This window comes from Saprolegnia parasitica, assembly GCF_000151545.1.
Source record: "Saprolegnia parasitica CBS 223.65 unplaced genomic scaffold supercont2.61, whole genome shotgun sequence".
NCBI lineage: Eukaryota > Oomycota > Saprolegniomycetes > Saprolegniales > Saprolegniaceae > Saprolegnia > Saprolegnia parasitica.
In genome coordinates this window covers 22,580-48,221 of record NW_012156455.1, presented here as the reverse complement: position 1 = coordinate 48,221, position 25,642 = coordinate 22,580, and the positions used below count along the sequence as shown (strand labels likewise).

Here is a 25,642-nt window from a genome sequence, read left to right as displayed (position 1 = left end):
CGGCAAGGCTCGACGTGGAAGCCATCATAGTTTGGATCGTTGTTTGTTGTTTGCTGAATGAGACAAAATCAACTTATTCGATTCGAATGGTCACCGATTCGAGCGCGAGATCCTTTCTATCGCTAGAATCAATGTTACCAGAGACGATTCGCAGCTCGTTCTGCCACGTCTTAGGCTGTGATCGCGACGAGACTGGGCCGACGTCGGTTGGGTCTCGGGACCCACCGCGCGAGCAGCTTGGGGTGCTCGCTCTCGGCAAACGGCAGCTCGTACAGCATGTGTCGCAGTCGCCGGTGTGCATCCGCCATGAGCAAGAGACGGATGCGATAGAGGCAGAGGTAGTGGCGCCAAAATTGCACCTAGAATCATCATTTTCGTGTCTCATGCACGCTGCCAAGCGTACCGATTGGTGGTAGCGCCACGTGGCTTGGACCACCAGCGCCGCGCGAAGCTCGTGCCCGAGGCAGCGCACGTGCATGGAAAACACGAGGCCGTCCAAGTACCTTCTTTTCGCCGCCAACAGCAGGTAGGCAAACCTACGTCCTTGGCTGACGACGTTGCAGACGAGTAGAACCGCGCACCGGCATCGGACGGCGCCCTGAATGAGCCGCGCCGCGCAGTCGAGCCGGGCCTTGGCGACGTTGAACAGGTGGAGCGGCGATCGCAGGCGCAAGCGCTGACACAGCCATCGACGCAGTTTGAATCGGGCGGCCGAGCGCTGCGGCGCGATGACGCGTCGATCGTGAACAGCAGTTGCTGGTGCCCTGCGCCGCTGCAGTACGAGCTGACGCAGCCCGTGGTCGTGGTACTCGGGTACAAAGGCCAGAGGAATCGTGCTAGTGCGCGGGTGGAGCTGCCGTAGCACCTGTACCAGCAGAGATTGTGACCTTGGTTTCAGCGAATGCATCTACCTGCGTCACCCAGAGCTCGAGTTCTCGCTTGAACGCGACCTCCTTCTTGGTCAAGTGCCGCGTCGCTTTGGCCTTGCGTTTGACGCGCGGCTTCTTCGGCACTCGGTAGTCGCTCGGTCGTAGCGAGTCGAGTCGGATCATACTTCGATCGCGGTACCGCCGCCACGCGCGCTGAAGCGTCCTTGCGGCGACAGAAAAGCGACGCCTCGACACCTCGACCGACGGTATCGAGCTATCAAGTGTGTATGTGGTTGATACTTGGCAGGCTCTGGCGCACGTGTACCTTGGTGCTGCTGCGAGTGTGAGCGCGGCGTGGATCGCGAGCGATGTGATGACCAGCGTCGATGCAAGCGCGACGGTCGCGCGGCGTCCCCACGCCGGCCACATTGACATGCGTCTTGAAATACGCTGTAACGTTGTCTGTTGTCCTCTATTATTGTCGTCAACCGCACTGCTTCTATAACGCTTGCTCGTCGTACGCTGCCAGGTTGAGCCGGCTGCCCATGTACCTCGAGAGCTCGACCACAAACGTGGCAGCGTCGTCGTCCAAGAAGCCATGCAGGGCGTCGACAAGGCGCACATACCCGTGCTGCGAATGCTTGCGCTTTCGACTGGCATCGTCCATCCGAATCTCTACAAGCTGGGATGCGATGATCTGTTGCAGGAGGCTCGTGTCGGTGGTCGCGCCAAGCACAACGCCGAGCTCTCGTCGTATCCAGGACATGGCCTGGTCGTTCGTCTTGTAGATGACAGGCCACTGCCGGCGGCGAGCGTCTGCGACTGAAACCGAGGCGCGGCGATAGACAAGTGCGCGCTGTCGTCGGGCCAAGCTGCGTGGGGACGGCGCGGTCGTCGCGAGGTCTTCCACGTCGTAGTCGTCGGCCGACGCGACATTCGTATAGAGCTGTGCGAATGGCGTGCGGCAGATGGGGCATCGCACGGGCGCACCTCGGTCGCGCAAGTGGTCGGCCCACTGAAGTATGCACGCGCGGCAAAACTCGTGGAGGCAGGCGGCGACGAGGACGCCGTCGACGAGCGGTTTGAGGCAGACGGGGCATGCGCCGTGGAGCACCGATGCATCGCTGCTGCTGTCGACGCTATCGATGCTGGCGACGTCGCTTGTTGCGTCGGCCGGCGCGTGCTCGGCGTTCTCGACGGCAAAGAAGCCTTCGTCGCGGGCCTCTGCCCAGTCGCTGGCCTCCTCGGTTGCCATATCGGTCCGGAAACCTTTGTGATCGAATACTGTACTAAATGTGACAGGTTTATGTTTTAGCAAGCCATCAGACTTTTGGTTGTAGTGCTGCTCGCGAGGCGCCCCATTGCTAGGATGTAGCCAACGTCGGTGGTTTGGTCGATTACTAGCAAGAGATCGGGCCCGTCGGACGCTCTTGCGCCCACAGTGTAGTTGCCGCTGCGGTGAGGCCATGAAATGTGTCATTTGAGCCAATCAGCAGTGACTTGGAGGTGTCAATTCAGCCAATTAAAAGCCTTAAAATACCGACATTCTCGTCGCCACCACAATCTAGCAACAACGGACCATCATTTTATTGCATCTCAAGTCACGCGTCTGTCATTTCGCCTCCGACGCATGTGCGGGCCGGCTAAAATACCAAGCTACAAGCTGCTGCTCGTTGGCGATAGCGGCGTCGGCAAGTCGACGTTCCTACAACGTCATGTGACGGGCGAGTTTAAGAAGAGGTACATCGCCACGCTCGGCATCGAGGTCCACCCGCTCCAGTTTGACACCAACTTTGGCCCAATCAAGTTCAACTGCTGGGACTTTGCTGGCCAAGGCTCTCACGATGACCACTACGCTGACGCCCAGTGCGCGATCATCATGTTTGACGTCACGTCGCGTGTCTCGTACAAAAATGTGCCTCACTGGTATCGCGCTATTCGCCGCGTCTGCGAGAACATTCCGATCCTACTCTGCGGCAACAAGGTCGACGTCGAGCGGCACAATGTCAAGCACATCACTTTTCACCGTGAGAAGAATCTTAAGTATGTCGAGATGTCGGTCAAGGCCAACTACAACATTGAGGCGCCTTTTCTCTGGCTCGCGCGCAAGGTTTTCGAGGACGACAACGTGATGTTTGTGGACCCGCCCGCCGCCTGCTGCTGCTACATGTCGGACCTCGTCATGGATGCGAGGCTGCTGGCCGCCTTTGAAGCCGACTATGCGGCCGCGAGAAACGTGGCTTTACCTGACGAGGACGACTATATTTAAGCATTTATTAATAACGTTCGCATTTATACCGACCACCCAGAGCCATGAAATGAGGGAGTACACCACGTAGTCAAAGAAGGCATCGAACGCTTCTATGGACTATGGATCGAGCTTTTATCAATTGATTCGCCCACAAGGCGACCATCACGTACGGTGTGGCTGTTGTGGGTGCACGAACCAAGTGAGTGACGGTGGACATGCGCCTGTCCACAGCGTTGGTCGGATGTCGGCTGCAGAAAACGTCGCTGTGATTGGTGGCGCAACAGAATCTGCAATTTTGGATCCCATGTGCATTGAGGTTAGCTAGGCCCGTCATTCAGAAACTTGACCTTGCACCAGAAGTTGACAGGCTACGATGAGCCACACACCCGAGTTCAAGCTTCTTCTCGTTGGCGACGGGGGCGTTGGCAAATCGGCGCTGATCAAGCGCCACTTGACAGGTCAGTTCGACACGAACGATGACGTTGCTACGCTTGGCGTCGCGGTCCACCCGCTTTTGTTTGATACCAACTTTGGCGAAATGAAGTTCAACTGCTGGGACATTGCCGGTCAGGAGAGGTTTGGCGGCCTTCGTGACGGCTACTACGTTGGCGCCCAGTGCGCGATCATCATGTTTGACGTCACGTCGCGCATCTCGTACAAGAACGTCCCGTGCTGGCATCGCGACATTGTCCGCGTCTGCGAGGACATCCCGATCGTGCTCTGTGGCAGCAAGATCGACGCCATGACCCGCAACGTACAAGGCAAGCAAATCGCATTTCATCGCAAGAAGAACCTTCCGTACTGCGAGATTTCGGCCAAGACCTCCGTGGCGTTGGAGATGCCCTTCCTCTACCTCGCACGCAAGCTCGCTGGAGACGACAACTTGACTTTTGGTCAGGTTAGCAGAGACCCTTGTTTTGAGCTAATAGATTGTGGCCCAGAAGCAATCGCCCGACTCGAGGCCGACGCACTGTGGGCCAAAAGCATGCCTCTTCCCGATGAGGACGACGACATTTAGCTTTTATCATAACAACTTGATCGCACCCAACAATCAAAGCATGCACAACCCGCTTCTTCTTCTCGCAGCGCCTTGTCGTACTTGACGCGCTTCTTCTTCCACTCGATCGAGGTCAAATCTCAATGGGCAGATAGTCGACGATGAAACCCATCTTCGCTGGCCCGCTGCAACTCGTCGGGCGCCCAGCGACTTGTTCTTTTTCATTTTGCGAGAGAGGTTTCGAGACTTGCGTATATTTTGTCAAAAGCGTTCGCGGTGCAAGCTCAAACAACAGCGAGGGGAAGTCGTCTCTCGTGAAGCCGGCAGTTGCATCGGACTTATACCACTAAAGCTAACCCTCCCGCGCCGGGAGTCCTTCAAGATGAAGTGAGCCATGGGAACGATTCCGATGGCTACCAAAAGTGGCATGTAAGAAGAGTCGCGTGCGGCTCCAATGTAAAGGGATAGGTCAGACCTACAACTACCATGTACACTGTCCAAGCCCCTGCAATTGTATCTTCGCACGGCTACCGTACTCCAGTCGAACGCAACTTGCATTGGTAGGACCAATGGGTCAAATGGAAAAGAAACCCATAGTGGTAATCCCGGTAAGTAGACTATTTTGCTATTGTGAAAAGTACCATCATTCACTACGCAACAAAACAAGTAATCAATGCTCATAATCAGATGCGTCCTGTACACAGGTCTCTTACATTTTAGAATTTCCTTCCACCATATCCATCATGAATTGGCTGGATCAAAATATGAGATATTCATATCGTGTACTAGTACCGGAAATCAAGCTCCTCGTCGTTGGCGATAGCGGCGTCGGCAAGTCGACGTTCCTACAACGTCATGTGACGGGCGAGTTTAAGAAGAGGTACATCGCCACGCTCGGCATCGAGGTCCACCCGCTCCAGTTTGACACCAACTTTGGCCCAATCAAGTTCAACTGCTGGGACTTTGCTGGCCAGGGCTCTCACGATGACCACTACGCTGACGCCCAGTGCGCGATCATCATGTTTGACGTCACGTCGCGTGTCTCGTACAAAAATGTGCCTCACTGGTATCGCGCTATTCGCCGCGTCTGCGAGAACATTCCGATCGTACTCTGCGGCAACAAGGTCGACGTCGAGCGGCACAATGTCAAGCAAATCACTTTTCACTGTGAGAAGAATCTCAAGTATGTCGAGATGTCGGTCAAGGCCAACTACAACATTGAGGCGCCTTTTCTCTGGCTCGCGCGCAAGCTCGCTGGAGACGACAACGTGGAATTCATTGAGATCGCGCGCGATTACCCTCCAATGCCAATCGTCATGGATCCGGTGCAAATCGCTGCTCTGGAAGCCGAAATCTTTGCAGCCGCGATGGCACCGCTTCCCGACGACAACGACGACCTTTAGCTAACAACCGGAAAGGGTTGATAGTCTAATAATCCAAGCTGAGAGGATCAAACTGCATACTACGTGGTACATGTTCATTTAGACGTGCGACGTACTAGTATTGAAATCGTGTTGACAAAACCTTCGCTTCCATAGAGTTTAGCTTATCGCGTATGTCACTCCTTGTCTTCAGATGTCTTGATGTTCGATGCATGTGCCTCCAGGTAGAGGTATTAATACTTTCAATACGCGTAAATTTGCTACTTGCAGCTGTGTCGTATGGACTCCGTGAGCGTCAACCAAGACGACCCATACGGTTCTTGATAGCATCGAAGTTGGACATTAGACCATCATTCTCTATTGGACATATTGTCTGCAAACGAGACCATCAATCAGATGCCGCATCTTGGTGCGTTTTTCAAATTGTCCGTTAAATTCCAATCACAATTCATTTCGAGTCGATTCCTCAAGGATCGAGCATGTAGCCAGTAGCGGAGTTCAAGCTGCTCGTCGTTGGCGATGGCGGCGTCGGCAAATCGGCGCTCCTGCAGCGCCACTTGGCAGGCGAGTTCAAGGAGGGGTACACCGCCACGCCCAATATCGAAGCCCACACGCTCCGATTCGAGGCCATTTTTGGACCGGTGCGGCTCAACTGCTGGGACATTGCCGGTCAGAGCTGCCGCGACAGCTTTTACCTCGGCGCCCATGGCGCAATCATCATCTTTGACGTCACGTCGCGCCTCTCGTACACGAACGTACCCAATTGGCGCCTGGACGTTGTCCGCGTCAGCGAGAACATTCCGATCGTGCTCTGTGGCAACAAGGTCGACGCCGTCCAGCACCGCGAGGTCAAGCCCAAGCAGATCACGTTCCACCGCCAGAAGAACCTGAAGTACTATGACATTTCCGTCAAGGCTCAACCACCAACTTGACAAACCTTTTTGCCATCTCGTGCGCAAGCTCGTTGGCGACGAAAGTGAGGTTTACCGATGCAATCGCGATCCATCCCCCAGCGCTCGAGTTGGATGCATCGATGCTTGCCCGTCTCGAGGTCGACTACGTCGCAGCCATGAACGCGCCACTGCCCGAGGTCGACGACGAGGACGTGTAATGCTTGTCATCCTGTACTGTTTTGGAGCACTTTGCAAATAGTCAAATATCGGTCTATCAAGTAGTAATGCATGGACATTTGGATGCCGTAGACTCAAGGTGGACCGTAGGCGCACGAATCGTGTTACTCGTGACAACGGCATCGGAACCACCGCGGCGATCACTCGAGTTTCAACGATCGAAAGTAGAACAAAACAGTCATATGTAGAGCCAGGATATTCTCTACATCTACAACGGGCGGGCGTAGTAGCTCGTGTTGGTAAAGACAACTCGCTGGTATTCGGCGGGGCACTTCGGGAAAAGGATCGCGGGGTTGGCAGCCTCAGGCGCGAACAGCTCTTGGCCGGTTTGGATCGAGACGTACACGGCGAGAAAGCACGAGATCGCAATGCAAAGCACCGCAAAGACCTTTTCGCCGACCGAGACGGTGGGCCAAAACGTCTTGAGGTAAAAGAGGATCGGGAGGATCATGTTGATGAGCGACGACGTCGACGCGCCGACGAAATCCATGAGCGCGCCCAGGTGGTCCTTCCACGCCACCGCGATGATGACGCAGACGCAGACCATGATGGTGCGCAAGATGGCGGCTTTGAGGTACGCGCCGGGCGCCGCGTACGCATCGATGACTTCGCGGTGGACCTTGTCGTCGCCAAACCCGGTGCCTTGGAGCCCGTCGAGAACGGGTGTCTCCATGATGAGGTTGTGCGCCGTCGACGTCCGCGGCGCGTCTCCGTGCAGGCCCAAGAAGAGGCGCTCGAGGATCTGGAAGACGGGGAAGAAAATGACCGAGAACGCGATCGTGACGTGCAGCTGCATAAAGATAAAGCTGAGGATCACGAGGCCGCGGTCCGCCGTGAAGCCGAGGTTGGGGCTCGCAATCGCAAAGAGGAGGTTGCCGGGGGTTTGGCAGCCCGTCGAGAAGACACCGAGCACCGAGACGAGGAAAAAAAACACCGAGATCAGCGTCTGGGCCACCAAAATGAGCCGCGGCATGCGCTCGGGTTGCGAGTGTTCGTGCTGCAGCGTTGGAATGATGATGCACGCGCCGTAGGCGAGTGCGAGATTCCCAAAGACTGTCGTGACGCTCTTAAAGTCGACGGCCGGCGACGGCGGCGAGACGCCACTCGAGTTGACGTCGTGCATGTTGACGATGAGGAGGTAGAGAGCGATCGAGTCGGCGAAGACCGTGCCCAAGCAGCCGGCCGCCGCCATGCCCGCGCCCTCCTTCATCGTCGGCACGAGGCAAATCGGCAGCAGCGTAATGGCCATCAAGACGATCCACGTCGTGTGCGAAAACGAGTTTGGGAAGAGAATCACGAGCAGCGACCCGCCGAGGACCAGAAACACGATCGGCAGCAGCGTGCAGAAGAGGCACTGCGAGATGATGGTGACATATCGGCCGGGCACGCCGAGGCACCACTCGCCCAAGTCGCCAAAGGTAAACACGCTGCGCGGCGCGACAAGAAGCACCTTGGAGATGCACCACGTGGCGTACGTGTTGGCGACGGCCATAAAGACAAAGGCGGCTGTCGCCCACGCGTAGCCAGCGCTCGCATAGTTGCCGGCAAGGCCGAGGGACCCGACGCCGCAGACGCAGCAAAAGATAGAAAAGCACATTTTGATGTCTTCGACCGTCAAGAACGGCGACGCCATGGCTCCAGCAGACGGCGAATGCGCGAGTGCATGCAGAAGGGACGTGACCAAAAGGTATCGCGGATGGCCGTGTTCGAATCGAACAAGTGATTGGACGCATACAAGGCCCGAGAGGGCCCGATCCAAGCGCGTCGGTTCAAGAAGGCGCGAACCAACTTCAACCTTCGAAGATTTCGACACCCAACGATTCCGACAAGTTGCCTCCATGACGGGTACTTTTTATGGTAGCAAGCGTCAAGGGGCCCGACCATTGGGGCCCGACGTATGTTGAGAGTTCTTAGCCCAGCAGACGTTGCATACCGGCGCAGTGGACCGGTAGAATTGTAGGACGATTTCCGGGCGCTGGCCGAGACAAACTTCTGTCCGCGCGCAATATTGTCTTGCAGAGATGGATGATATTGACACATGCTGACATGATGCGCCACTGCCAATGTGTGCTGCGGGTAGCAATCCGCTGGGTGGCGACGACCAACGTGGAGGTCCTGAACGCACCAAGATCGTTGTGGTATCCGGATCCGCATACGTAAAACGACCCCGACGTACGATTTTGGCCAATCGGATGTCGTATGTGGGCTTTGGCTCGATATGATTGGCTAAAAACCATTGTTTTCAATTGCGGCCATATAAAATCCCTGCCAGCCAACCCATGAGTACGACGACGCGGAGCGAGGCTCCGGGCGCGGCCGAGCATGCGTCCAAGAAGCCCAAGCTCGACTTCGAGAGCTTGTACCAGAACTCGCTGCAGCTCACGCGGGGCATGGAGCAGCTCCCCTCCCTCCAGCGCAGCCTCGATCAGCTTCACGCGGTCACGAGCGCCAAGTCGCTGGCGGGCCCACCGGCCGACGCCGCCTCCTCGAGCAACAAGGCGCAGTTCCTCTTGGCAGGCCGGGGCTTTGACGCCGAGAAGCTTAGCCGCGAGCTCCGCCAGAGCGAGCTCAAGGCAGCGTACGAGCCGCGGGACACGCTCGTCGGTGTGAGCGACCTTGACGGATTCCTGCGTCACCACCACGACATGATCGTTGTGACGGCGATCGAAGAGACCATGGCGGCGACAACCCGGGCCGCGCAGCAGAACGCGCTCAACACGCTCCACGACGAGTTCCAGACGTCCAAGACGAAGCTCATGGCGTACCTGCAAGGCCGACAGGCGCCACTTGCGTACCCTCGCCCGTCGCCGTCGACGTCCGTGCCTCCGTCTGTCGTCGGGCTCACGGCCACGCCGATGCCGGCGCCTCTTCAGAACGTCCCGAGCACGATGACGGAGGCGATGAAGGTCTACGCGACGGTCACGCAGAAGCTCGTGCCCCGCGCGGCTGCAACGTCGGGTGATGTCTTCCAGGCGTTCGAGACGAGCGCACAGAGCCTTGTGGCGCAGGCATCCGCATCGACGCTCGAACAAGAGACGCTCTGCAGCTGGGAGCTCCTTCGTCACATGGTCAACTTTGAACGGGGCGCGCCGGCCAAGCTCTCGCTCCAGTCGGCGTTTGCGTCGCAGGACGCGTCCTTGCTCCAGTCGCTCGCAGGCGGCGCACAGACGCACTTTGAGCTCCGGTACCGCCTCTTCATCGAGAGCCGAATTCGCCAGGAGCAGGCGCCGCGTGGCGGCGTCCCCGGCGTCAAGGCGCTTGTGCAGACGTACACGCGCCATGTCCTGCGCCAGACCAGTCTCTGGAGCGACGTCTACTATTGCCTTCGGACAGGCATTCTCAACGATGCGCTGTCGCTTGTCGACGAAGCTCTGAGCAAGGCGCCAGCGTCGACCAAGCTCCTCCAACACGTCCAGGTACCATCTACACACCTGTTCTTTCTGTTCTTCGGTCGCGTCACACTACTCTCTGTACAGAACGCGCTGCAGAGCCTTCTCAAGAAGCAGCCTGTGCCGGCACCGACCAAGGCCGCGATGCGGGACGAGTGCGATCACCTGGCGACGCTCCTCCTTGCCGTCGACCCGGCCGTCGACAAGTTTCAAGTTGCCGTGTTGAACCTCTTGAGCTTCCACGACGCCTTTGCGCGCCAGGCCGGCGTCATGGAGAACATTGAGGACTTTTTGTGGCAGCTGCAGTGGTTTGCCCACGCGTCGGAAGCCTCGCCGAGTGCGATCGCGTCCAAGGTCGTGACGCTTGTGTCGCCGTCCGATTTCAACCACACGACGATCTCGGGCGTCTTCGAGTACGTGCGCCTCCTGCTCGTCTGCGGCCAGTTTGACACGGCGGTCGAGTCGCTCGCGGCGAAAGGCTACCTTGTCGAGGCCGTCCACTTTGCCTTGGCGCTCCACCACGTCGGCCTCTTCCCCAACCACAGCCTCTTTACGCGCCTCCTGCGGCAGTACGTGCACTCGTTCCAGCGCTCCAACCCGCAGGAAGCGGCCATGTACATTGCCTGCCACCAGTCGATCGACGACCGCCGTCTCTTGAGTGCGACGCTGCTTCTCGATACGCTGGCGTTCGAGGTCCTTGGCGGCACGACGCACCCCTCGGACGCGTCCCGAACGCCCGGCGCACTCGACCAGTACCTCGACCGCAACGAGGTCCGCGACATCGTGCTCTACACGTCGCACATGGCGACCGACCAAGGTCGACCGTCGGACGCGCTCAAGCTCCTCACGCTGGCGGGCGACGTCCAGAGCACCATGGTGCTGCTGAACGCGCAGCTGGCGGCAACGCTCTCGACGCCGGACCGCCAGAACTGGCTCAACCACGCGCGGTCGTTTGCCGACACGTGGCTTCGGTCGGCGTGGGCTCTCGAGATCGTGCTCAACCAAGCCCGCGTCGCCGCGCATGCGTTCCAGACGCTCATGAACTTTGGGCTCTTCCTCGAGATCCTCGAGGAGAAAAAGTACAGCGATGGCCTCGCGTTTGTCGAGGCGCTTGCAATCGTGCCGGCGCCGGTATGGTGACCTCGTCTCTTGGAATTGGTCGTGATCGCGGTGTTTAGGGCAGCGAACAGGCGAGCGCGGATCGGTTCGCGGACCTTGACGCCCAAGTGCAGCGCAACTTGCACCTTGTCCTGCTTGGGTACATGGAGTGCCTCGTCGAAGAGATGAAGCGCTGGAAACAGTCGATCTCGGACCTCGAGACGCAAAAGCAAATGTGCCAGCAGCTCCGCGCCAAGGCCAAGGCCGTCGTGTCGTTCACCGGCATGATCAACGTCCGCCTTCCGATTGGCACCAACGAGCGCCTCAACCAGCTCGAAATCCGCATGATGTAGTCCGCCTCCATCCTCCTCCTCGATTGCATACGCCCATAATACTACACCCCACGCTATATCTTTCAGCGCATCCATTGGACATTTTGGCTGTTGCATATCGGGCGACACCATGGAAACGTGGCGTGCGTTTAGCCTCATTTCCGGAAATGATATCCGGATACGCTGGCAGATCGCAATAAGCATGGACGCGCCGATCGACGATGGGACGAAGCGCACGGTGCAGAAGCTGCCGCTGCTGGCGACGCGCGCGGGCCCGCGCGATGGCGACGCATGGATCGCGCGCCTCAAGGAAGAGTACACGGCGCTCATCCAGGCAGGCCATGCGAGGCTACCTCGGCTCATGCTGCGATGGTAGTATGTGCAAATGAACAAGGCTGCGGACAACGACTGGTTTACGATCTCGTCCAACGCCAATGGCACACGGTACATGGCTGGCTGCATGCAGAAGACCTCATGGACCATGTAGCTGGACGGGCACGTGCTGGTCGTTCCACAACGGCCTGCGGTGCGATCTTGTTTTCGTCGCGACAGTCGGCCCGTACTATTGGTTTAGGTATGAGTTTGAGATGGAGTTTGAGATCCCAGCCACGTACCCTGTGACCAACCCCGAGATCTGGTGCGGCCTAGATACCATGTTCGCAGACACTTTCTGGCATGGTAGCTTGCCCGAGCTGGATGGCAAGACGGCCAAGATGTACCGGTATGTCTTCCATCTATCTGTACAATAGTCTGGTCTAAAGGCGACGGTAGCGGCGGCAAGATCTGCCTCACGATCCACTTTCAGCCGCTCTGGCAGCGCAATGTACCCCGGTTTGGCATCGCCCACGCGCTCGCCCTGGGCGTACGTCGCATCCTCTTGTCTCCAGCGCATCAACACATCGCATGTAGCTCGCTCCGTGGCTGGCCGCCGAAGTGCCCGACCTCATTGAGCGGGGCGTGATCTCGCCCGTCTAGTGCACGAGCCATCTCACGCCTCTTGCTTGAAGCATGCATACCAACATGTTGATCGAGTTACTAGGAGAAATCGCGATCGGGAAGCACGACCGGTGCGATGAGCGTCCACGTAAAAAGCAGTGTCGTCGCCCACTGCGATGCAATTTGAACCCACATGCTCACGCGCTGCGTGTCACTCTTTCTAACAGCACGCCCATCATCAGATTGTATCAACTTGAAACAAAACGGATAATACCCTGCGCCGACGCCCCAGTTGGTGAGCGCCATGGCCATGTAGAGACCGCTGAAGAGCAGGATGCAGTGGAACTGCCAGCTCGGCGCAACGATCTGCGGTTCAATGTCGACGACATTGCGGCCGGCTTCGGCGCCAACGGCATCCAGCGCAGTCTACTCCACGCTGTTGAGAGATGCTTCGATGAGATACATAGAACCTCTGTTTGGGCTTCGGGGAGCTCCAAGCGGAAGAGAGATGACGCAGCACAGGACGTTCGCCACCTGCATCTCATCGTTTACACATGCAGCGTACTAAGTATCGGCATGGAGTAGTACCCTGTGTAGGAGTCGGTCAGTGCTGCAATGATGGTGCTTGGAATCGAGATGGTGCTGGCTCGGCTCTCGCCTTGGAGAAAGGCAGGTTCAAAGTCGGGGAGCATGAGCAGCGCCTGCCAGAGAAGGTACACGAGGTAGAGCGCGATGGCGGCTGGCGGTAAGAGGCCCGCGCCAACCCGATCCGCCACTACTCCAAGGTTTCTTGGCGAGAAAAAGATCGTGCCAAGCTACCGCTGAGAGGCACAACGACCAGAATCGACACACAAGTCACGATGAGAAAGCCGAGTCCGAGGGGCGACGCGGCGTAGTAATAAAACTAGCCACACCACATGTCACGCCTCCTCGCTTCAGATTGTAATAGTACGACGCACCAGAACGACGAGACCGAGCGTGGCCAAGCCCAGGCCTGTGAGCGAGAGTCCGAGGTAGACGCACGGCCTAGCCACCGATGCAGAAACGAACGATTGTTTCAACGGCGTACCAGAGACACGATCGGGGCGCTTTGGGGTCCTGCAGCCGGTCGAGGAGGCTGTCCCGCACGTGGTCTACTCGCACGCAAACGTGTCGGTCGAATCGCATCAGAGGCTTCGTACAGACGCAGTCGAGGAGGATCACGATTTGCATGAGGATAAAGATGCCCGAGAGCACGGCCGCAAGGTAGGCGTAGGCGTCAAACACCTCTATGATAACCGCACGCCGTCGTCCTCGTAGAGCAGGAGGAGGAGGATGGCGGCGTACCGTTGGGCAGGAAGAAGGCGCCGGTGAGTGCGCCGAGGTACATGGGCAGTTGGCAGCCCAGCACGAGGCGGCTCCGGAACGCGCGGCGCTCGTAGAGCACACTCAGCAGCATGAGCAGAAGGAAGAAGGCCGAGATCGTCGCACTTGCGCTAGCACGAGACGCGATTCTTGTCGCTCGAGGACCATGAAGAGGTGCAGTACCGGTAGATGGTTTGCTGGCCAAGGCAGTGGGCGTTCGCGTGCCGATCGCAGCGGCCGATCGCTGGCGACAGCTCCAGCAGGTCTAGTGGCATATTGTCATTGCCAATTGTCATTCAATTCATGGACAACCTTGTCCATAGGTCGCCAGCAGCGCGGCCACGACCGCGTTGGCGAAGAAGAGTGCGAGGTACGGCCAGCGTTTCATCCCTTCTTAGAACTGCGCGGTGTCGTTTCGAGACGGTTCTTTAATGTATAAAAGAAAGACTAAAAGAACCGACGCCCGCGTACCATCTACCATCGATACGACGCGTTCGCCACCGCCCTGTCTGTCCTGTCGGTCGTCGTGGTGCGACCGCCACCTCGAACGACGCCCCGCGAGTAGAAGCACGGATGGGCAGACTTGAAGAACAACGAATTGGATTAAAAGAACAAAGAAATCGACTAAAAGAACGATCGACGGCGGTTTGACATGCATCGGCAACAGCGTTTTGATCCGTTTTAAGATCGCAAAAATCGGCTGCAACCGATATTCAGTTGACAAAAAGGCTCAATGGCCAGCGACGACGGCCTTCAATGCGATGTCGCGCTCCATAAGACGCTCCGGCGGCGCGAACTCGAGCGCGAGTGGTACCAAAAGCACCGGTGCGAGCGCCTCCAGAAGCAGCGCGGCTACGACGCCAAGAACCGAGCGAAGCGACTGCAACAGATGAAAGCGTACCGGCACAAGCACCGCGACCGGCAGCGTGAGTACAAGCAAGAATGGTACCGCCGAAACCGCGACGCCATCAAGCAAAAGCGACTCGAGCGCAAAGCGGCCATCGAAGGACACGACGCCAGCTCGTCCCCGCTGGCACTGCTTTGCCACGCTGCCTTGATGGCATGAGGAGTCACCTTATTAGGATTGTTAGGCTACGCATGCAACAACAGGATAACATTGATTATGGTGTCTATCACGCGCTAGCTGCTACGTCCACCCGAGTGTGGCATGCACGTGCTCGATGGACTCGATTTGACAGAAAGCGTTGGAAGATCGCAACACGTTGGTTCGAGGTAAACGACGTTAAACCGTTGAACCCGCGTTATTTCTAAGAACCCACCCATTTAACCCATTATTTGGGCTAAAAACGTGTCCGAAATCGGAGAGCCGTTTGTCCCAGCACCATGTCGATCGTGACGCTGCAGCTCGGGCAATGCGGCAACCAGCTCGTCAGTCGCTGCTCGCTGCGACGAGTGGCACTCATACACCGTAGGGCTACGCGCTCTTTGACAAGCTAGCGACCGAGCTCGAGGCGCCGCTGGAGATGGACATCTTCTTCCGCGGTCCGTCGCCCACGGCGCGGGCAGTGCTCATCGACATGGAGCCCAAGGTCGGCGACGACCCATCGAGACGCGCGCCTCATCCCAACACGAGCGTAGGTGGTCGCGCAATGCCAGGATCGTGCGGCAGCGACGGGGCGCTGGCAGTACGACCGCAACAACAGCGTGTGCCACCAAAGCGGCTCGGGTACGCTGCATGTCGATCGCACACTGTAATCGTCGCGAGTGCCCTCTGGTACTAGGCAACAACTGGGCGCACGGCTACACGGTGCACGGAGCAGCTAGCGCCGAGGCCATTCTCGAGGTTCTCCAGCGCGTACGTCCTCTCACCTCGAGCCTCGCTGCAACCAACGTTGTGACGTAGGAGGTCGAGCACTGCGATTACTTCAAGGGCTTTCACGCAATCCAGAGCCTTGCCGGTGGCACGGGCTCTGGACTGGGTTCGTTCGTCGCAGACCTTCTCCACGACCACTTTCCGACGGCGCATCGCCTCCACACGGTCATTTGGCCCTACGACGCCGGCGAGATCATCGTGCAGAACTACAACACACTGCTCACCATGGCGTGCCTCTCCGAGGTGCTCGATCCGATCTCGATGCTTTTGGTCTAACGCAAGAAAGCTAGTCGTCGGACGGGATTCTCTTGCTACAGAACGACATGGCTGACCGCGCGTGCCAGAAGCTGCTCACGATCCCCAAACCGTCGCTCGACCAGATGAACCACGTGCTTGCGAATCACATTGCGTCCATCTTGCTGCCTGCTACTGCTGCCGGTGTACGGCGTGAGAAAAGAAATAGTATCAAGGTATCAATCCAGGCGCGCAAACGATAGGCGCGCTCCGCGTGCATGCTGCCAACCATCTTGCGCGAGCTCTGCGCACACCCCGTGCGTTGCCACTTTAATTCTGTCCGAGCAAAGTTGACACGATGGTCCTAGGGCTACAAGCTCCTCGACACGAAGCTCGTGCCGCAGGTTCGTCGGACGCAACATCCGAAATGACGAGAAATGTCGTAGCTTTCGAGGCGGTCCCGTGAGTTTAGCACGCATCAGTGGTCGGGGATCCTCAAGCACTTGCACCAGGTACACACTAGACGAGTGGAGTGCGCCAACACCTACTCTACTAGATGCAAATCGCCAACTGCAGCCTCGACGAAGGCATCAACTGGGGCATCTCGCTAGGTATCGATGACGACTTGGGATCCATCCTGTGTGCCCCGTTTCACGACAACAAGTAGAGGCGTCGCCACGAAAAGAAGTGAATCAAAGCATCGGGAACCTCGTGTTCTTGCGCGGCCCCGAGAGTGCAACGGTCGCCACGCGGGCGCTCGAGAGCTTTGCCGACCCACGCATGTACGCGCCAATCGCTGTTCATTCGATGACGGGCGTGGATGGACTTAGGTATGCACCGTGGGCACATGCGAGTAGCCACGTCTTTGCCTCTCCGCGACCCTTTAGTCAGTACGACAAGGCGGCCGCACTCGTCTCGTACGTTTTCATTGCGGTGGCTTTTTGGCAACGAGCCCAATTAGGAACTCGCAGGCGATGCTGCGCCCGCTCTCGAGGATGGTCGAGAAGGCCCACTGCATGTACGCCTCCAAGGCGTATGTCCACCAGTATGCAGCGCACAACGTTGACGCCGAGTTTTCGAGTCGTGCTTCTTGCGGCTCGACCAGCTCGTCGCCAACTACGCAAGCCTGTAGACGCACAACAAATAGGTCGACTGGATTATATACTACGGAACAGTGTACAGCGTCGTCCGACTTAGAGCAGAACGACGTGGCGTCGAGGCGTGAGCGTATACCCGTCCGCGGCCTCGACGGTCGACTCTGCCATCGGCTCCTTTTGCCCGTGCACGACGCGGACGCCGATGGCAATCGCCACAAGTGCCACAGCGCCAATGCAAATCCCAATGATCGCAGACGCGCCGATGCCCGCGCTGTCGGTGGCAGGCGTCTCGGCCGACTGGTTGGCCGAGTTCGGGGCGGTCGTTGGTTGCCCAGGAATGACAATCGAGGACGGCTCGGGTGTCACAAGAATCGGCTCGGTCAGCGGTGGCGCGGTGCTGCGGTTGCTGTTCGGCGCGAACGTCGTTGCATTTGGCGACAGCGTCGTGGCTCTTGGTGTTGACGGGCTGGGCAGAGGCGTGGGAATGGCGCTTGGGCTCACCGTCGACGGTGGCGTCGTGCCGGGAGCGGACGTTGTGGGGCGGCGCATGCTGCCGTCGGCGTTGAGTGAGATGGCACCGGGGTACCCGTCGGTCGCACAGCGCATGACCATGACGAGCTCGTTGTCGGGAAACACGCTGCAAAAAGTGCCCACGGGGCAAGACCCGACCGGCGTACCTAGAAGCGCGATGAGTCTTTACGTCGTCGTCCGTATTGGTCGCACCGGCGGCGGCGTAGATGCCAGAGCACGGCGTGGACGCGACGCACTGCACCTCGGCGAGGCCCAAGACACTCACGGGCTGCATGTTGGCGGGGCATTCTACGCACGGGCAGCGTGAGCGAGAACGATGAGGTGGCGCAAGCACGCACGGGTCGCGTCGGTGGCGGCGATGGCGACGACGAGGGCGTGCCAGAGCTGCATGATGGCTGTCTCGAGAGCTGCTGTACTCTAGAGTTTGTATGGACGAGCTTGCCAGCCCATGGCTACCGAACAACCGACGGCGGAATCGGAACTCGCAGCTGGCGGCGCGGGCTCGCGGAACTGGATCTTGAACAGGCGCCGCGCCTTTAAGATCCGCGAGCCGGACACTCGTTTATCAAAAGTGTCTCGTACGCATCACCTGGCCAATCAGCGATGCGCTCGGCAGAACCTACGTGTTGAACCTGCCAGCCTAGCGATTGATTATCCACGGGCAGTGAGGTCGGCGTGCGCCATGTCATTTCAATGGGCCTGGAAACGGCGCTCGATGCACAACACTTGGCTACTTGGTGCGCCAAGACAGGCGGCGCGTGATGTCTTTGGGAAGGCGACAAGGACGGTGCGGACGAGATGAAGATTCATTATTATTCATCTCGTCGCTCGGCAGTCGACTTGGGTGCATCGGGCCGAAGCGCACGTTGAAGCCAGGACCCACTTGAGACGCCCGCGACTTGTGAGTAACGTTAGGGACGGACGAGGGAAACCTGCGCCTCGAAGCTTCAATGCAGAGCCCAACGCGTGGCCCGCACGAACCTGCAAGAACAAGAACATGCTCGACGAGTATAGTGGGGTGGTGCTTATTAACATATTAGATTTGATGATACGGCTACGTAATTATATGTCCAGAAGACGGACGTCTAGAGTTGTTGGGAGAATTTCGTGGTGGTGACATGCAAGACGCGTAGCTAGTCCATGAGCGCGACGTGGCATAACAGGTTCAAGTGACTGTCGGACTGCGGAGGTTGTTGTTGTTGATGTTGCTGCTGGTGTTGATGCTGTTGGTGCATAGGATGGTGGTGGTGGTGGTGGAGCGCCTGGGGCTGCTGGGGGTGGTAAGGCGTATACTCGAACGCACGAGTGTCGTGGTGGTGCTGGTGGTAGTGGTGGTGGGGCATGGGCGTGAACTGCGGCGCGTGGTCATACACGCCGAACCGCGACGGCGGGCGGAGCGCCGAGACGGGTGGCGACGAGTACTGTGTCGTCCGGGGATCTTCGTGGATAAATAGAGCTGGCATCGTCGACTGGCGTGGCATCACGGGCACGCAGTGCGCGTTCGGCGACATCGTCATCGGCTCGTCTTGGCACGACGACGCCGGCGACGACTCGACGCTCGGCGCGGCTTCTTCTTGTTGGAGCGGCGATGGAGCGTGCCGGCTTGCTTTCGGCGCTCGTAGTATTCTTTCATCTTGGCGAGCGCCTTCTCGCGGTTCTTCTCGTACCACTCCTTCTTGTACTCGCGGCGGAATTCCTTGTTGGACTGCTCGTCGGCCTTGGTGCGCGTCTTGGTCTTCTTCGTCGCTGCCTTGGCGGCCGTCGTGGGTGCAAAACGGCGCTGGTGCACGAATTCATCGCCGGAACTCGAGTCTTCGGTCGTGCCGGTAGAGATAACAGAGGACGACGGCGACGGCGTCGACCAGGACGGGTACGGGGCATCGATGTCGAGGTGCACGGGCGCCTTGCGGGGGGCGGCGCGGCCAGAGTCGCCAAGGATGTCCGAGAGCATCATCGTCGTTCCAAGAGTGACAATGTTGCTCGGCGCTCATTTTTTTGCGGGCTGTGTTACAGCAAGCGCCCTTTCTCGGCGTTTCATTGGCCCAAAAGCCCGGCCTCTGCGCTGTGATTGGCCCGTATGCAAGTAATGTCTTGTTTTCTTGAATCAATGACACGCAAGGCCCAATCACACGCCGCGGTTCAGGTTGCCCTTTGTTATCCGGACTGAATCCGGATCGAAGCCTGTTTGTGACCGCACGTGTAATGGGGTGTTGAGGCGTGAGTCATACATTACGGGAGACGCTGGTGAATGCGAATTTCTTGCCAAGTCGTAAGAAGACCGTGACAATGAACGCAGCGGCGCTGTACCAAGATGCACCCGAAGGCATGCTTCGCCACCAACCATGGCGCCGCGGCTACTGCGCGGCTTCTATGGAAGAACCAGCAGAGTTCGTTGCCGTAGTAGCAGTATCGAGCAGGTGCCGAGAAGCAGCAAGGCTGGCGCACGAGGCGTGGTCAGTAGAAGAGCCGTATATCTTCCAAGTGTAAAGTCGCGGTGGCGTCGGTAGCGCCGCCGCTGATATTCCAAGCATTTCAGTGTGCGCACTGGCAATCGGCGTATTAGGCTTGTGTTATGGATGCCCGCAGTCGCATACGATCAATGAGAAGCCCAAAGTTTTCGCGCAAGGCTGGCGTGCACGATCTTTTATGCTGACGTGGTAGTTGCCGGTCCGGACGCACTTGGCGCGCACGCGTCGCACACAAAGACGTAGACGCCGGCACGCGACGTCTTTTGGCGTTTGGAGCGAACGCACCCGGCGTGGAACTGCTGCTTGCACTGCTGGCAGCGCACCATAAAACCAAACGGTTCATCGTGGCACGTCGGGCACTCGTCCGGCACGCGCGCTGCTGCGGTTTGGGTTGCGACGGGAAACTCTGCGACGGTGCTGGTTGCAGTCAACGCTGGCGACAGCGCCCCGCTGGAAGCAAGAGATGCTGAAACACATGGGGTGACGGTTGATGGGGCTTGGGTCCGCTGGGTGGCTTCGTCCGCAGGCTGCTGCTGCTGCGTCACGCGCTTTTCCATCTCTTCCTTGGCGTGAAGCGCTGCCTCGAGCTCGGCCACGTGTTTCACCTTCTCGCGAAGCGCGTTCTCCGCGTCCATGATCTTGGCCTGCATCTCTTCGATTTCGATGAGCTTCTCGTGTTCGCCAGTAATCGACGCCATCGAGAGGTCCTCGACTTGCTTCAAAAGAGCTCCGCGCTCGGTGTCGTATTCTGCGCAAATGAGCGCAATGGAGCTCTGGAGCGAGTCCATGGCTTGGGTGCCGCACAAGCTTGACGCCTCGTACTTGGCAACGAGTTGTGCCTGCGCTCCAAGCTGTGTGCGCTACGAAAAAAACGTGGTCCTTTGCTCGAAATAGATGATCCGTTGCTACCAGTTCGAGGAGCTGTGTCTGCAATGTCGCGGTCTCATCCGTCGCCTTCGCAAGCGCTTCTTCCAGCCGGCTCACTGTGGTCTCGTACTCGATATTCTGGCTTTGAAGCCGACCGACTTGGTCGCAGAGACCATCCACCATCTCTTGGCGACCGCCTGGCGGTGTCGCATCGGTCACAGTCTTGTTTTTCTGAGCGAGCAGCATGGCTTCGCACGTTCCTTGACTCTGCGCATGGTCCACAAGGTCAACAGCAATTCTTGATGTCGAGTGACCTCTTCCAGGGATCGGACTTCCTTGGACACTACACATCACTTCTATACGAAGATCTTTCACGGAGGTAAATTACGTTGGTTCACGGCCTTCGCCAGATCCGATGTGTATGTGTCCAAGTACTTGGATGTCACACGCACTTGCTCCTGCAGAGATCATTAGCGCATCAACGAAGAGGACGAGTAGGTATCATGGTACAAGCTGCTCCAAGGCTGTTGTTTCTTGGTACGAAAGCGTTGCAAGGCCGCCTCATGCTGCGTCGCGGTATCTTCTGTCATGGCCGTGAACGCTTCCTAGGCAAGGCAATAGCATCGTACCCCGATCATAGAGACGACATGGCACCCGTTCTGCGACGATCTTGGCAACGTATGCTTCTCGTTCTTGCAGGGTTTGCTGAAGCGCTTCGACCTGGTCGCTCGCCGTATGCTGCGCTCACGTACAGGTCACCACCATCTTGCGCTCGAGGTCGATCGTACCCATTCGCGCTGGAGCTCGGCGTATCGCCGGTCCTTCTCCTCCGTCGCTTCTCGCATGTCCTCCAGCGCGCGCGCCATGTTCTTCTTCTCCACAGCCCACTCTTCCTTGCGCTGGGTCATCTCGTCGCGAAGCGCTTGAATGCCCCGGGCTGCTTCGTCCAGCGCAGTCTCCTTGGCTGCTAGGCGGTCGCATCTACCTCGGCTCCGTAGGTCTCATGGTCTTCCTCATCCTGCTCGTACATGGCGCCGACGATGTCGCGAACCCGCGCGTGCTGCTTGTGGAGCGTCCCGAGCTCGGCCATCGCGCGCAAATTGGAAAGTGGATCGTTGTTCGGATACGTTTATCCGGATTCTAAAATCTCCACCAATCCGCGTCGTTTGCCCAGTTGCAGTCTATTTTTAGATGGCGTCCTGGCCGAAGCGAAAAAGGTCAAGTTTGCGATTAGCATGTCCAACAGCCCAGCCAAGGCCGACGCCACGAGCCCGCGGTCGCCCAACAAGTCGCCCAACAAGGGCGCCGGCGCGGCGCCGCTGCATACAGCCTACGATGACATCAAGTCGTCTTGCGGCGACCAGGTCGACTCGCGCAAGCGGACCGCGCCAACCACGTGCTTTGGCAGTAGCAGCCGCGCCCAAGGCCACTCGGACGGCTCCAAGTCGCCTGTCCGTCGCCACCGCTCGCCCATCTCGACTCACGCATGTGGCTTGTAGGGACCTGGCGCGTACCAAGTGCCAACGTCTCTCGGAAAGCCCGTGCTATCGACGATGCGCACGGCGCCAGCATGCTCGGTGGCGGGCCGGGAAAAGTTTGGATCTGTTTCCGACCTCAAGTCGGCGGCCAGTTGCCCTGGCCCTGGTAGGCTGGTGACGCCAATGTAGCGTTGGTGCTACGTGATGTTGCGTAGGCGACTACTCGAGCCAAGTGGTCAATCTGAAGGAGGCCAACGCACCCCACTATTCGCTGGGCAAAAAATGGACGACGCCAGCCGAGCCGACCAAAAAGTCTCCAGGCCCAGGTACAAGGAGTCGGAGAAAGATGTTGCTTCATGGCTGCGTGCAGGTGCATACGACACACCCGAGAGCATTAGCTCCAAAGCCGTACGTCCATTCTCCCGTGGTGTGCGTCCAAGGGTCAATTGGCGTGTAGGTGCGCTCGACGAACCGGTCGGCACCAGCGTCATCCTTCTCGAAGGTCAACCGAAAGCCACTCACGGAGTCGTCCACTGCAGACGTGGGCCCTGGTCCGATCTGGTTTGCTAGCGCACCAAAACTAAGCTTTCATTTAGGTCAGTACAACACGGGCAACGTCGCCGTTGGTCGTCAAGTGGTGTCGACAGTGAACAACTCGGGTAGATGCTTGCTTGCTTGTTCGGTGAGCCGTGGGTCAGCTCACCTATTGTTTCGTGTAGCGGCCTACTCGTTTTCGATCGTTGGTCGCTCCAAAGCGCCTGTCGGCGCTCGCAGCAGCCACGAGATGAGTCCAGCCCCCAACGCGTACAAGCAGCAAGCCGCGGTGGGCACGCAAGTTCTCTCCAACTTTAAGACCGCGCCCAAGTGCACCATGTCGGGCCGGACCAAGTTTGGGAGTCATTTTTAACATGTATTCGCATGGTTGATTACCGCTGTTTCTTACTCTTCGTCGTCATCCCCGTCGTCCTGGTGCTGCTGGCGCCACTGCTTCATCATCTCGTACTCGTTGTAATGCTGCTTGCGCTTCTTGGAGAAGTCCTTCTTCTTGGGCGACGCCGAGTCCGAGTCCGAGTCCCACTCGCTTCGCTTCTCCTGCACCTTGAGCTTGGTCTCGAGTTCGTCCCACTTGAGCTCCGAGCCATTCGAGGCGCTGCGCGCAGGCGAGATGGGCGCCAATGAAGCCGGCTTGGATGGCCCTGCGTGCACGGGGTCCGCATTGTGCAGCTGCAGCGTGACGTCGGTCATGACGGCGGGGATGGCGCTGCCGTGGTCTTCCTCGGCCTCATAGTAGTGGTAAGGTGTGTTGGGCTCGTTGATCTTCATGCGCGTCCCGCGGTCCAGATCATGGAGCGCAATCGTCTCCTCGTCCCACTGGATCCGCGGCTTTGGCGTCGGGGCGTCGGCCATACTTGCGATGAACAGAATAAAAACACGCGAGCACCCAACCGGTTAATGGGAGCGTATACGGATGATCCGGTTGGGGAACATGTACCGTGTACCGTGTACCAATCCTCCCGGGCGTTGGGATTATCGCGCTCGAAAGACCTCGCCCTCTATCGCGTGCTATTGCTGCACGAGAGCTCGGCACAAGTGGTTGCAGGGGCTTGCTCCAAGGCGACCTCTTTCCTAAACCGATTGCGGGTGCCCTCTCGACACTCGTGCTACGAGCACTTGGCGTTGGCACTCTGCCGGTACACCGGCCGATCTTGGCAGTCGCCTCCCTAAAGATACCGCCAGCCATTCTAAAAATCACCAAGAAGCTTTGGACGCTGCTGGTCTTTACTTTATATCTGCTCCAGGCTTGATTTCGTCCCTTTGAGACGACTGTGTAGTTTGAACAAAAACCTTATTTTCACGTCTCTCAGAGCGTTGCTTAAGTGCTTGGGATGGCACGCTAGGTGGACCTATCATGGACGATAGTGTCATGTACCGGAGGACATGCTACTGTACCGGTACTGATCTTGGCGCTTGGAGCTCTTCAAACATGATGTAGCAGGATCCACTCCATTGCGATAGATCAACGCCAGCTTGTGCTGCGGTGCTGCTGGCAGACTATCCGACGGTGGTGATTATGTCATGTCTAGAATCGCGTTCTTTTCGGGCGACGGTAGCATTCGGCTGGTCATGGAGTCTGCACAGAGTTGTCATGAACCTGACCGAAGACTTCGTCCTCCATTGTCCGGATATGCTGTCCGCTCTTGTTGTCCGGTTATGGCAACCGAAATCGGCTGTGATCAGCAAATCTTTGACGGGGCGCTGGCTGCGCTTGGCATTCTTGGAGTCGATCCATCATGACAACCATGCAAGCTGTCCTTATCTCAGCGCCCGGCGACGCGACTGTCCTCAACGTAGGACCGACCCCGAAGCCGAAGCCTGCGACCGGCGAGGTCCTCATCAAGGTCCACGCTGCCGGCCTCAACCGCCTCGACATCCTCCAGCGCCAGGGCAAGTACCCGCCGCCGCCGGGCGCGTCCGACATTCTTGGCCTCGACATCGCTGGCGAAATCGTCGCGGCTGGGCCCGCCACGGACCTCAAGGGCTTTCAGATTGGGGACCAAGTGTGCGCGCTCTTGTCGGGCGGTGGCTACGCCGAGTACGCAACGGCCGCCGTCGACGTGCTCCTGCCCGTGCCCCAAGGCTTCTCGATGGTCGAGGCCGCGTCGCTGCCCGAGACGTTCTTCACCGTCTGGAGCAACGTGTTTCAGCGCGGGCGATTGAGTGCTGGCGAGACGCTCCTCGTGCAGGGTGGCAGCTCTGGTATCGGTGTCACTGCGATTCAAGTCGCCAAGCAGCTCGGACACACGGTGTGGGTCACGGCCGGCAGCGACGACAAGTGCCGCGCCTGCGAGGCCCTCGGCGCCGACCGCGCAATCAACTACCGCACCGAAGACTTTGCCGCGGTCGTCCAGGAGATTTCCGGCGGGCGCGGCGTCGACGTCATTCTCGACATGGTGGCTGGCGACTACGTGCCGCGCGAGATGAGCTGTCTCGCGGACGACGGGCGCCTCGTCATCATCGCGCTGCAGCGGGGTGCGTCGGCGCCCATCGATCTCTCCCAGTTCCTCCGCCGTCGGCTCACCGTCACGGGGTCGGGTCTCCGGTCGCGGAACGTTGCGTTCAAAGCGCAGATCGCCAAGGAGCTGCTTGCCACGGTCTGGCCGCTTCTCGAGTCGCGCCAGATCAAACCCATCATCTACAAGACGTTTCCGCTGTCGGAGGCCACGGCGGCGCACCAGCTCATGGAGTCGAGCGACCACGTGGGCAAAATTATGCTTCAAATCGTCTAATCTACCCGTATTTGTCCTGTTTTGGCCAACACAAGAGACGCGCGTCGCGTGCGGAGGCATTAGCTTGGACGACCCGATTCGTTTTGCGAGCTACTCGCACGACGACGACGATCGAATC

At 58.4% G+C, this 25,642-nt stretch overlaps 16 protein-coding genes and 1 pseudogene across 17 annotated transcripts; 8 read left to right on the top strand and 9 right to left on the bottom strand.

Annotated features, from left to right (window-relative positions):
- Positions 1-170: 170 nt before the first annotated feature.
- Positions 171-2,124, bottom strand: SPRG_22277 (hypothetical protein; the record flags this gene model as incomplete). The annotated part of the gene is made up of 7 exons (XM_012350119.1): positions 171-359; positions 404-536; positions 582-676; positions 782-865; positions 912-1,143; positions 1,195-1,308; positions 1,421-2,124. 7 exons carry the CDS (start codon positions 2,122-2,124, stop codon positions 171-173), a joined length of 1,551 nt encoding a protein of 516 aa, XP_012205509.1.
- Positions 2,125-3,493: 1,369 nt separating this feature from the next.
- Positions 3,494-5,520, top strand: SPRG_11234 (hypothetical protein; the record flags this gene model as incomplete). The annotated part of the gene is made up of 2 exons (XM_012350050.1): positions 3,494-4,013; positions 4,907-5,520. The coding sequence occupies 2 exons, from the start codon at positions 3,494-3,496 to the stop codon at positions 5,518-5,520; spliced, it is 1,134 nt and encodes a 377-aa protein (XP_012205440.1).
- A 375-nt stretch (positions 5,521-5,895) lies between these two features.
- Positions 5,896-6,610, top strand: SPRG_11233 (hypothetical protein; the record flags this gene model as incomplete). Its single annotated transcript, XM_012350049.1, has 3 exons — positions 5,896-5,908; positions 5,992-6,391; positions 6,460-6,610. 3 exons carry the CDS (start codon positions 5,896-5,898, stop codon positions 6,608-6,610), a joined length of 564 nt encoding a protein of 187 aa, XP_012205439.1.
- A 186-nt stretch (positions 6,611-6,796) lies between these two features.
- On the bottom strand, positions 6,797-8,281 carry SPRG_11232 (hypothetical protein). The gene has a single exon (XM_012350048.1). The coding sequence runs from the start codon at positions 8,260-8,262 to the stop codon at positions 6,838-6,840; it is 1,425 nt and encodes a 474-aa protein (XP_012205438.1). The 5' UTR covers positions 8,263-8,281; the 3' UTR covers positions 6,797-6,837.
- A 618-nt stretch (positions 8,282-8,899) lies between these two features.
- Positions 8,900-11,535, top strand: SPRG_11231 (hypothetical protein). The gene is made up of 3 exons (XM_012350047.1): positions 8,900-10,045; positions 10,106-11,149; positions 11,197-11,535. The coding sequence occupies exons 1-3, from the start codon at positions 8,909-8,911 to the stop codon at positions 11,467-11,469; spliced, it is 2,454 nt and encodes an 817-aa protein (XP_012205437.1). The 5' UTR covers positions 8,900-8,908; the 3' UTR covers positions 11,470-11,535.
- A 287-nt stretch (positions 11,536-11,822) lies between these two features.
- Positions 11,823-12,435, top strand: SPRG_11230 (ubiquitin-fold modifier-conjugating enzyme 1). The gene is made up of 6 exons (XM_012350046.1): positions 11,823-11,892; positions 11,936-11,974; positions 12,023-12,085; positions 12,131-12,169; positions 12,220-12,310; positions 12,358-12,435. The coding sequence occupies exons 1-6, from the start codon at positions 11,834-11,836 to the stop codon at positions 12,421-12,423; spliced, it is 357 nt and encodes a 118-aa protein (XP_012205436.1). The 5' UTR covers positions 11,823-11,833; the 3' UTR covers positions 12,424-12,435.
- Positions 12,436-12,483: 48 nt separating this feature from the next.
- On the bottom strand, positions 12,484-14,116 carry SPRG_11229 (hypothetical protein; the record flags this gene model as incomplete). Its single annotated transcript, XM_012350045.1, has 11 exons — positions 12,484-12,604; positions 12,659-12,810; positions 12,855-12,918; positions 12,973-13,159; positions 13,204-13,288; positions 13,344-13,410; positions 13,454-13,517; positions 13,566-13,652; positions 13,711-13,859; positions 13,912-13,993; positions 14,041-14,116. The coding sequence occupies 11 exons, from the start codon at positions 14,114-14,116 to the stop codon at positions 12,484-12,486; spliced, it is 1,134 nt and encodes a 377-aa protein (XP_012205435.1).
- Positions 14,117-14,461: 345 nt separating this feature from the next.
- SPRG_11228 (hypothetical protein) lies at positions 14,462-14,794 on the top strand (the record flags this gene model as incomplete). The annotated part of the gene is made up of 1 exon (XM_012350044.1): positions 14,462-14,794. The coding sequence occupies one exon, from the start codon at positions 14,462-14,464 to the stop codon at positions 14,792-14,794; it is 333 nt and encodes a 110-aa protein (XP_012205434.1).
- A 278-nt stretch (positions 14,795-15,072) lies between these two features.
- On the top strand, positions 15,073-16,928 carry SPRG_11227 (hypothetical protein; annotated as a pseudogene; the record flags this gene model as incomplete). Its single annotated transcript has 13 exons — positions 15,073-15,117; positions 15,162-15,278; positions 15,328-15,415; positions 15,471-15,544; positions 15,593-15,805; positions 15,853-16,032; positions 16,060-16,113; positions 16,165-16,200; positions 16,243-16,308; positions 16,353-16,407; positions 16,464-16,578; positions 16,627-16,713; positions 16,758-16,928.
- A 15-nt stretch (positions 16,929-16,943) lies between these two features.
- On the bottom strand, positions 16,944-17,861 carry SPRG_11226 (hypothetical protein). Its single transcript, XM_012350043.1, has 3 exons — positions 17,763-17,861; positions 17,617-17,712; positions 16,944-17,570 (listed from the first exon to the last, which is right to left on the bottom strand). The coding sequence occupies exons 1-3, from the start codon at positions 17,812-17,814 to the stop codon at positions 16,990-16,992; spliced, it is 729 nt and encodes a 242-aa protein (XP_012205433.1). The 5' UTR covers positions 17,815-17,861; the 3' UTR covers positions 16,944-16,989.
- Positions 17,862-18,557: 696 nt separating this feature from the next.
- On the bottom strand, positions 18,558-19,378 carry SPRG_11225 (hypothetical protein; the record flags this gene model as incomplete). Its single annotated transcript, XM_012350042.1, has 2 exons — positions 18,558-18,949; positions 18,976-19,378. The coding sequence occupies 2 exons, from the start codon at positions 19,376-19,378 to the stop codon at positions 18,558-18,560; spliced, it is 795 nt and encodes a 264-aa protein (XP_012205432.1).
- A 690-nt stretch (positions 19,379-20,068) lies between these two features.
- SPRG_11224 (hypothetical protein) lies at positions 20,069-20,680 on the bottom strand (the record flags this gene model as incomplete). The annotated part of the gene is made up of 2 exons (XM_012350041.1): positions 20,069-20,296; positions 20,378-20,680. 2 exons carry the CDS (start codon positions 20,678-20,680, stop codon positions 20,069-20,071), a joined length of 531 nt encoding a protein of 176 aa, XP_012205431.1.
- A 294-nt stretch (positions 20,681-20,974) lies between these two features.
- On the bottom strand, positions 20,975-21,311 carry SPRG_21002 (hypothetical protein; the record flags this gene model as incomplete). Its single annotated transcript, XM_012350114.1, has 3 exons — positions 20,975-21,102; positions 21,148-21,217; positions 21,270-21,311. Coding segments are annotated over 3 exons (240 nt in total), but the record flags the coding sequence as incomplete, so codon positions are not given.
- A 203-nt stretch (positions 21,312-21,514) lies between these two features.
- Positions 21,515-21,849, bottom strand: SPRG_11223 (hypothetical protein; the record flags this gene model as incomplete). Its single annotated transcript, XM_012350040.1, has 2 exons — positions 21,515-21,740; positions 21,788-21,849. 2 exons carry the CDS (start codon positions 21,847-21,849, stop codon positions 21,515-21,517), a joined length of 288 nt encoding a protein of 95 aa, XP_012205430.1.
- A 134-nt stretch (positions 21,850-21,983) lies between these two features.
- Positions 21,984-23,170, top strand: SPRG_11222 (hypothetical protein). Its single transcript, XM_012350039.1, has 7 exons — positions 21,984-22,210; positions 22,259-22,403; positions 22,453-22,563; positions 22,608-22,645; positions 22,695-22,788; positions 22,834-22,896; positions 22,957-23,170. Exons 1-7 carry the CDS (start codon positions 21,995-21,997, stop codon positions 23,142-23,144), a joined length of 855 nt encoding a protein of 284 aa, XP_012205429.1. The 5' UTR covers positions 21,984-21,994; the 3' UTR covers positions 23,145-23,170.
- On the bottom strand, positions 23,103-23,644 carry SPRG_11221 (hypothetical protein; the record flags this gene model as incomplete). The annotated part of the gene is made up of 1 exon (XM_012350038.1): positions 23,103-23,644. One exon carries the CDS (start codon positions 23,642-23,644, stop codon positions 23,177-23,179), a length of 468 nt encoding a protein of 155 aa, XP_012205428.1. The 3' UTR covers positions 23,103-23,176.
- An 872-nt stretch (positions 23,645-24,516) lies between these two features.
- SPRG_11220 (hypothetical protein) lies at positions 24,517-25,543 on the top strand. Its single transcript, XM_012350037.1, has one exon. The coding sequence runs from the start codon at positions 24,529-24,531 to the stop codon at positions 25,522-25,524; it is 996 nt and encodes a 331-aa protein (XP_012205427.1). The 5' UTR covers positions 24,517-24,528; the 3' UTR covers positions 25,525-25,543.
- Positions 25,544-25,642: the final 99 nt, after the last annotated feature.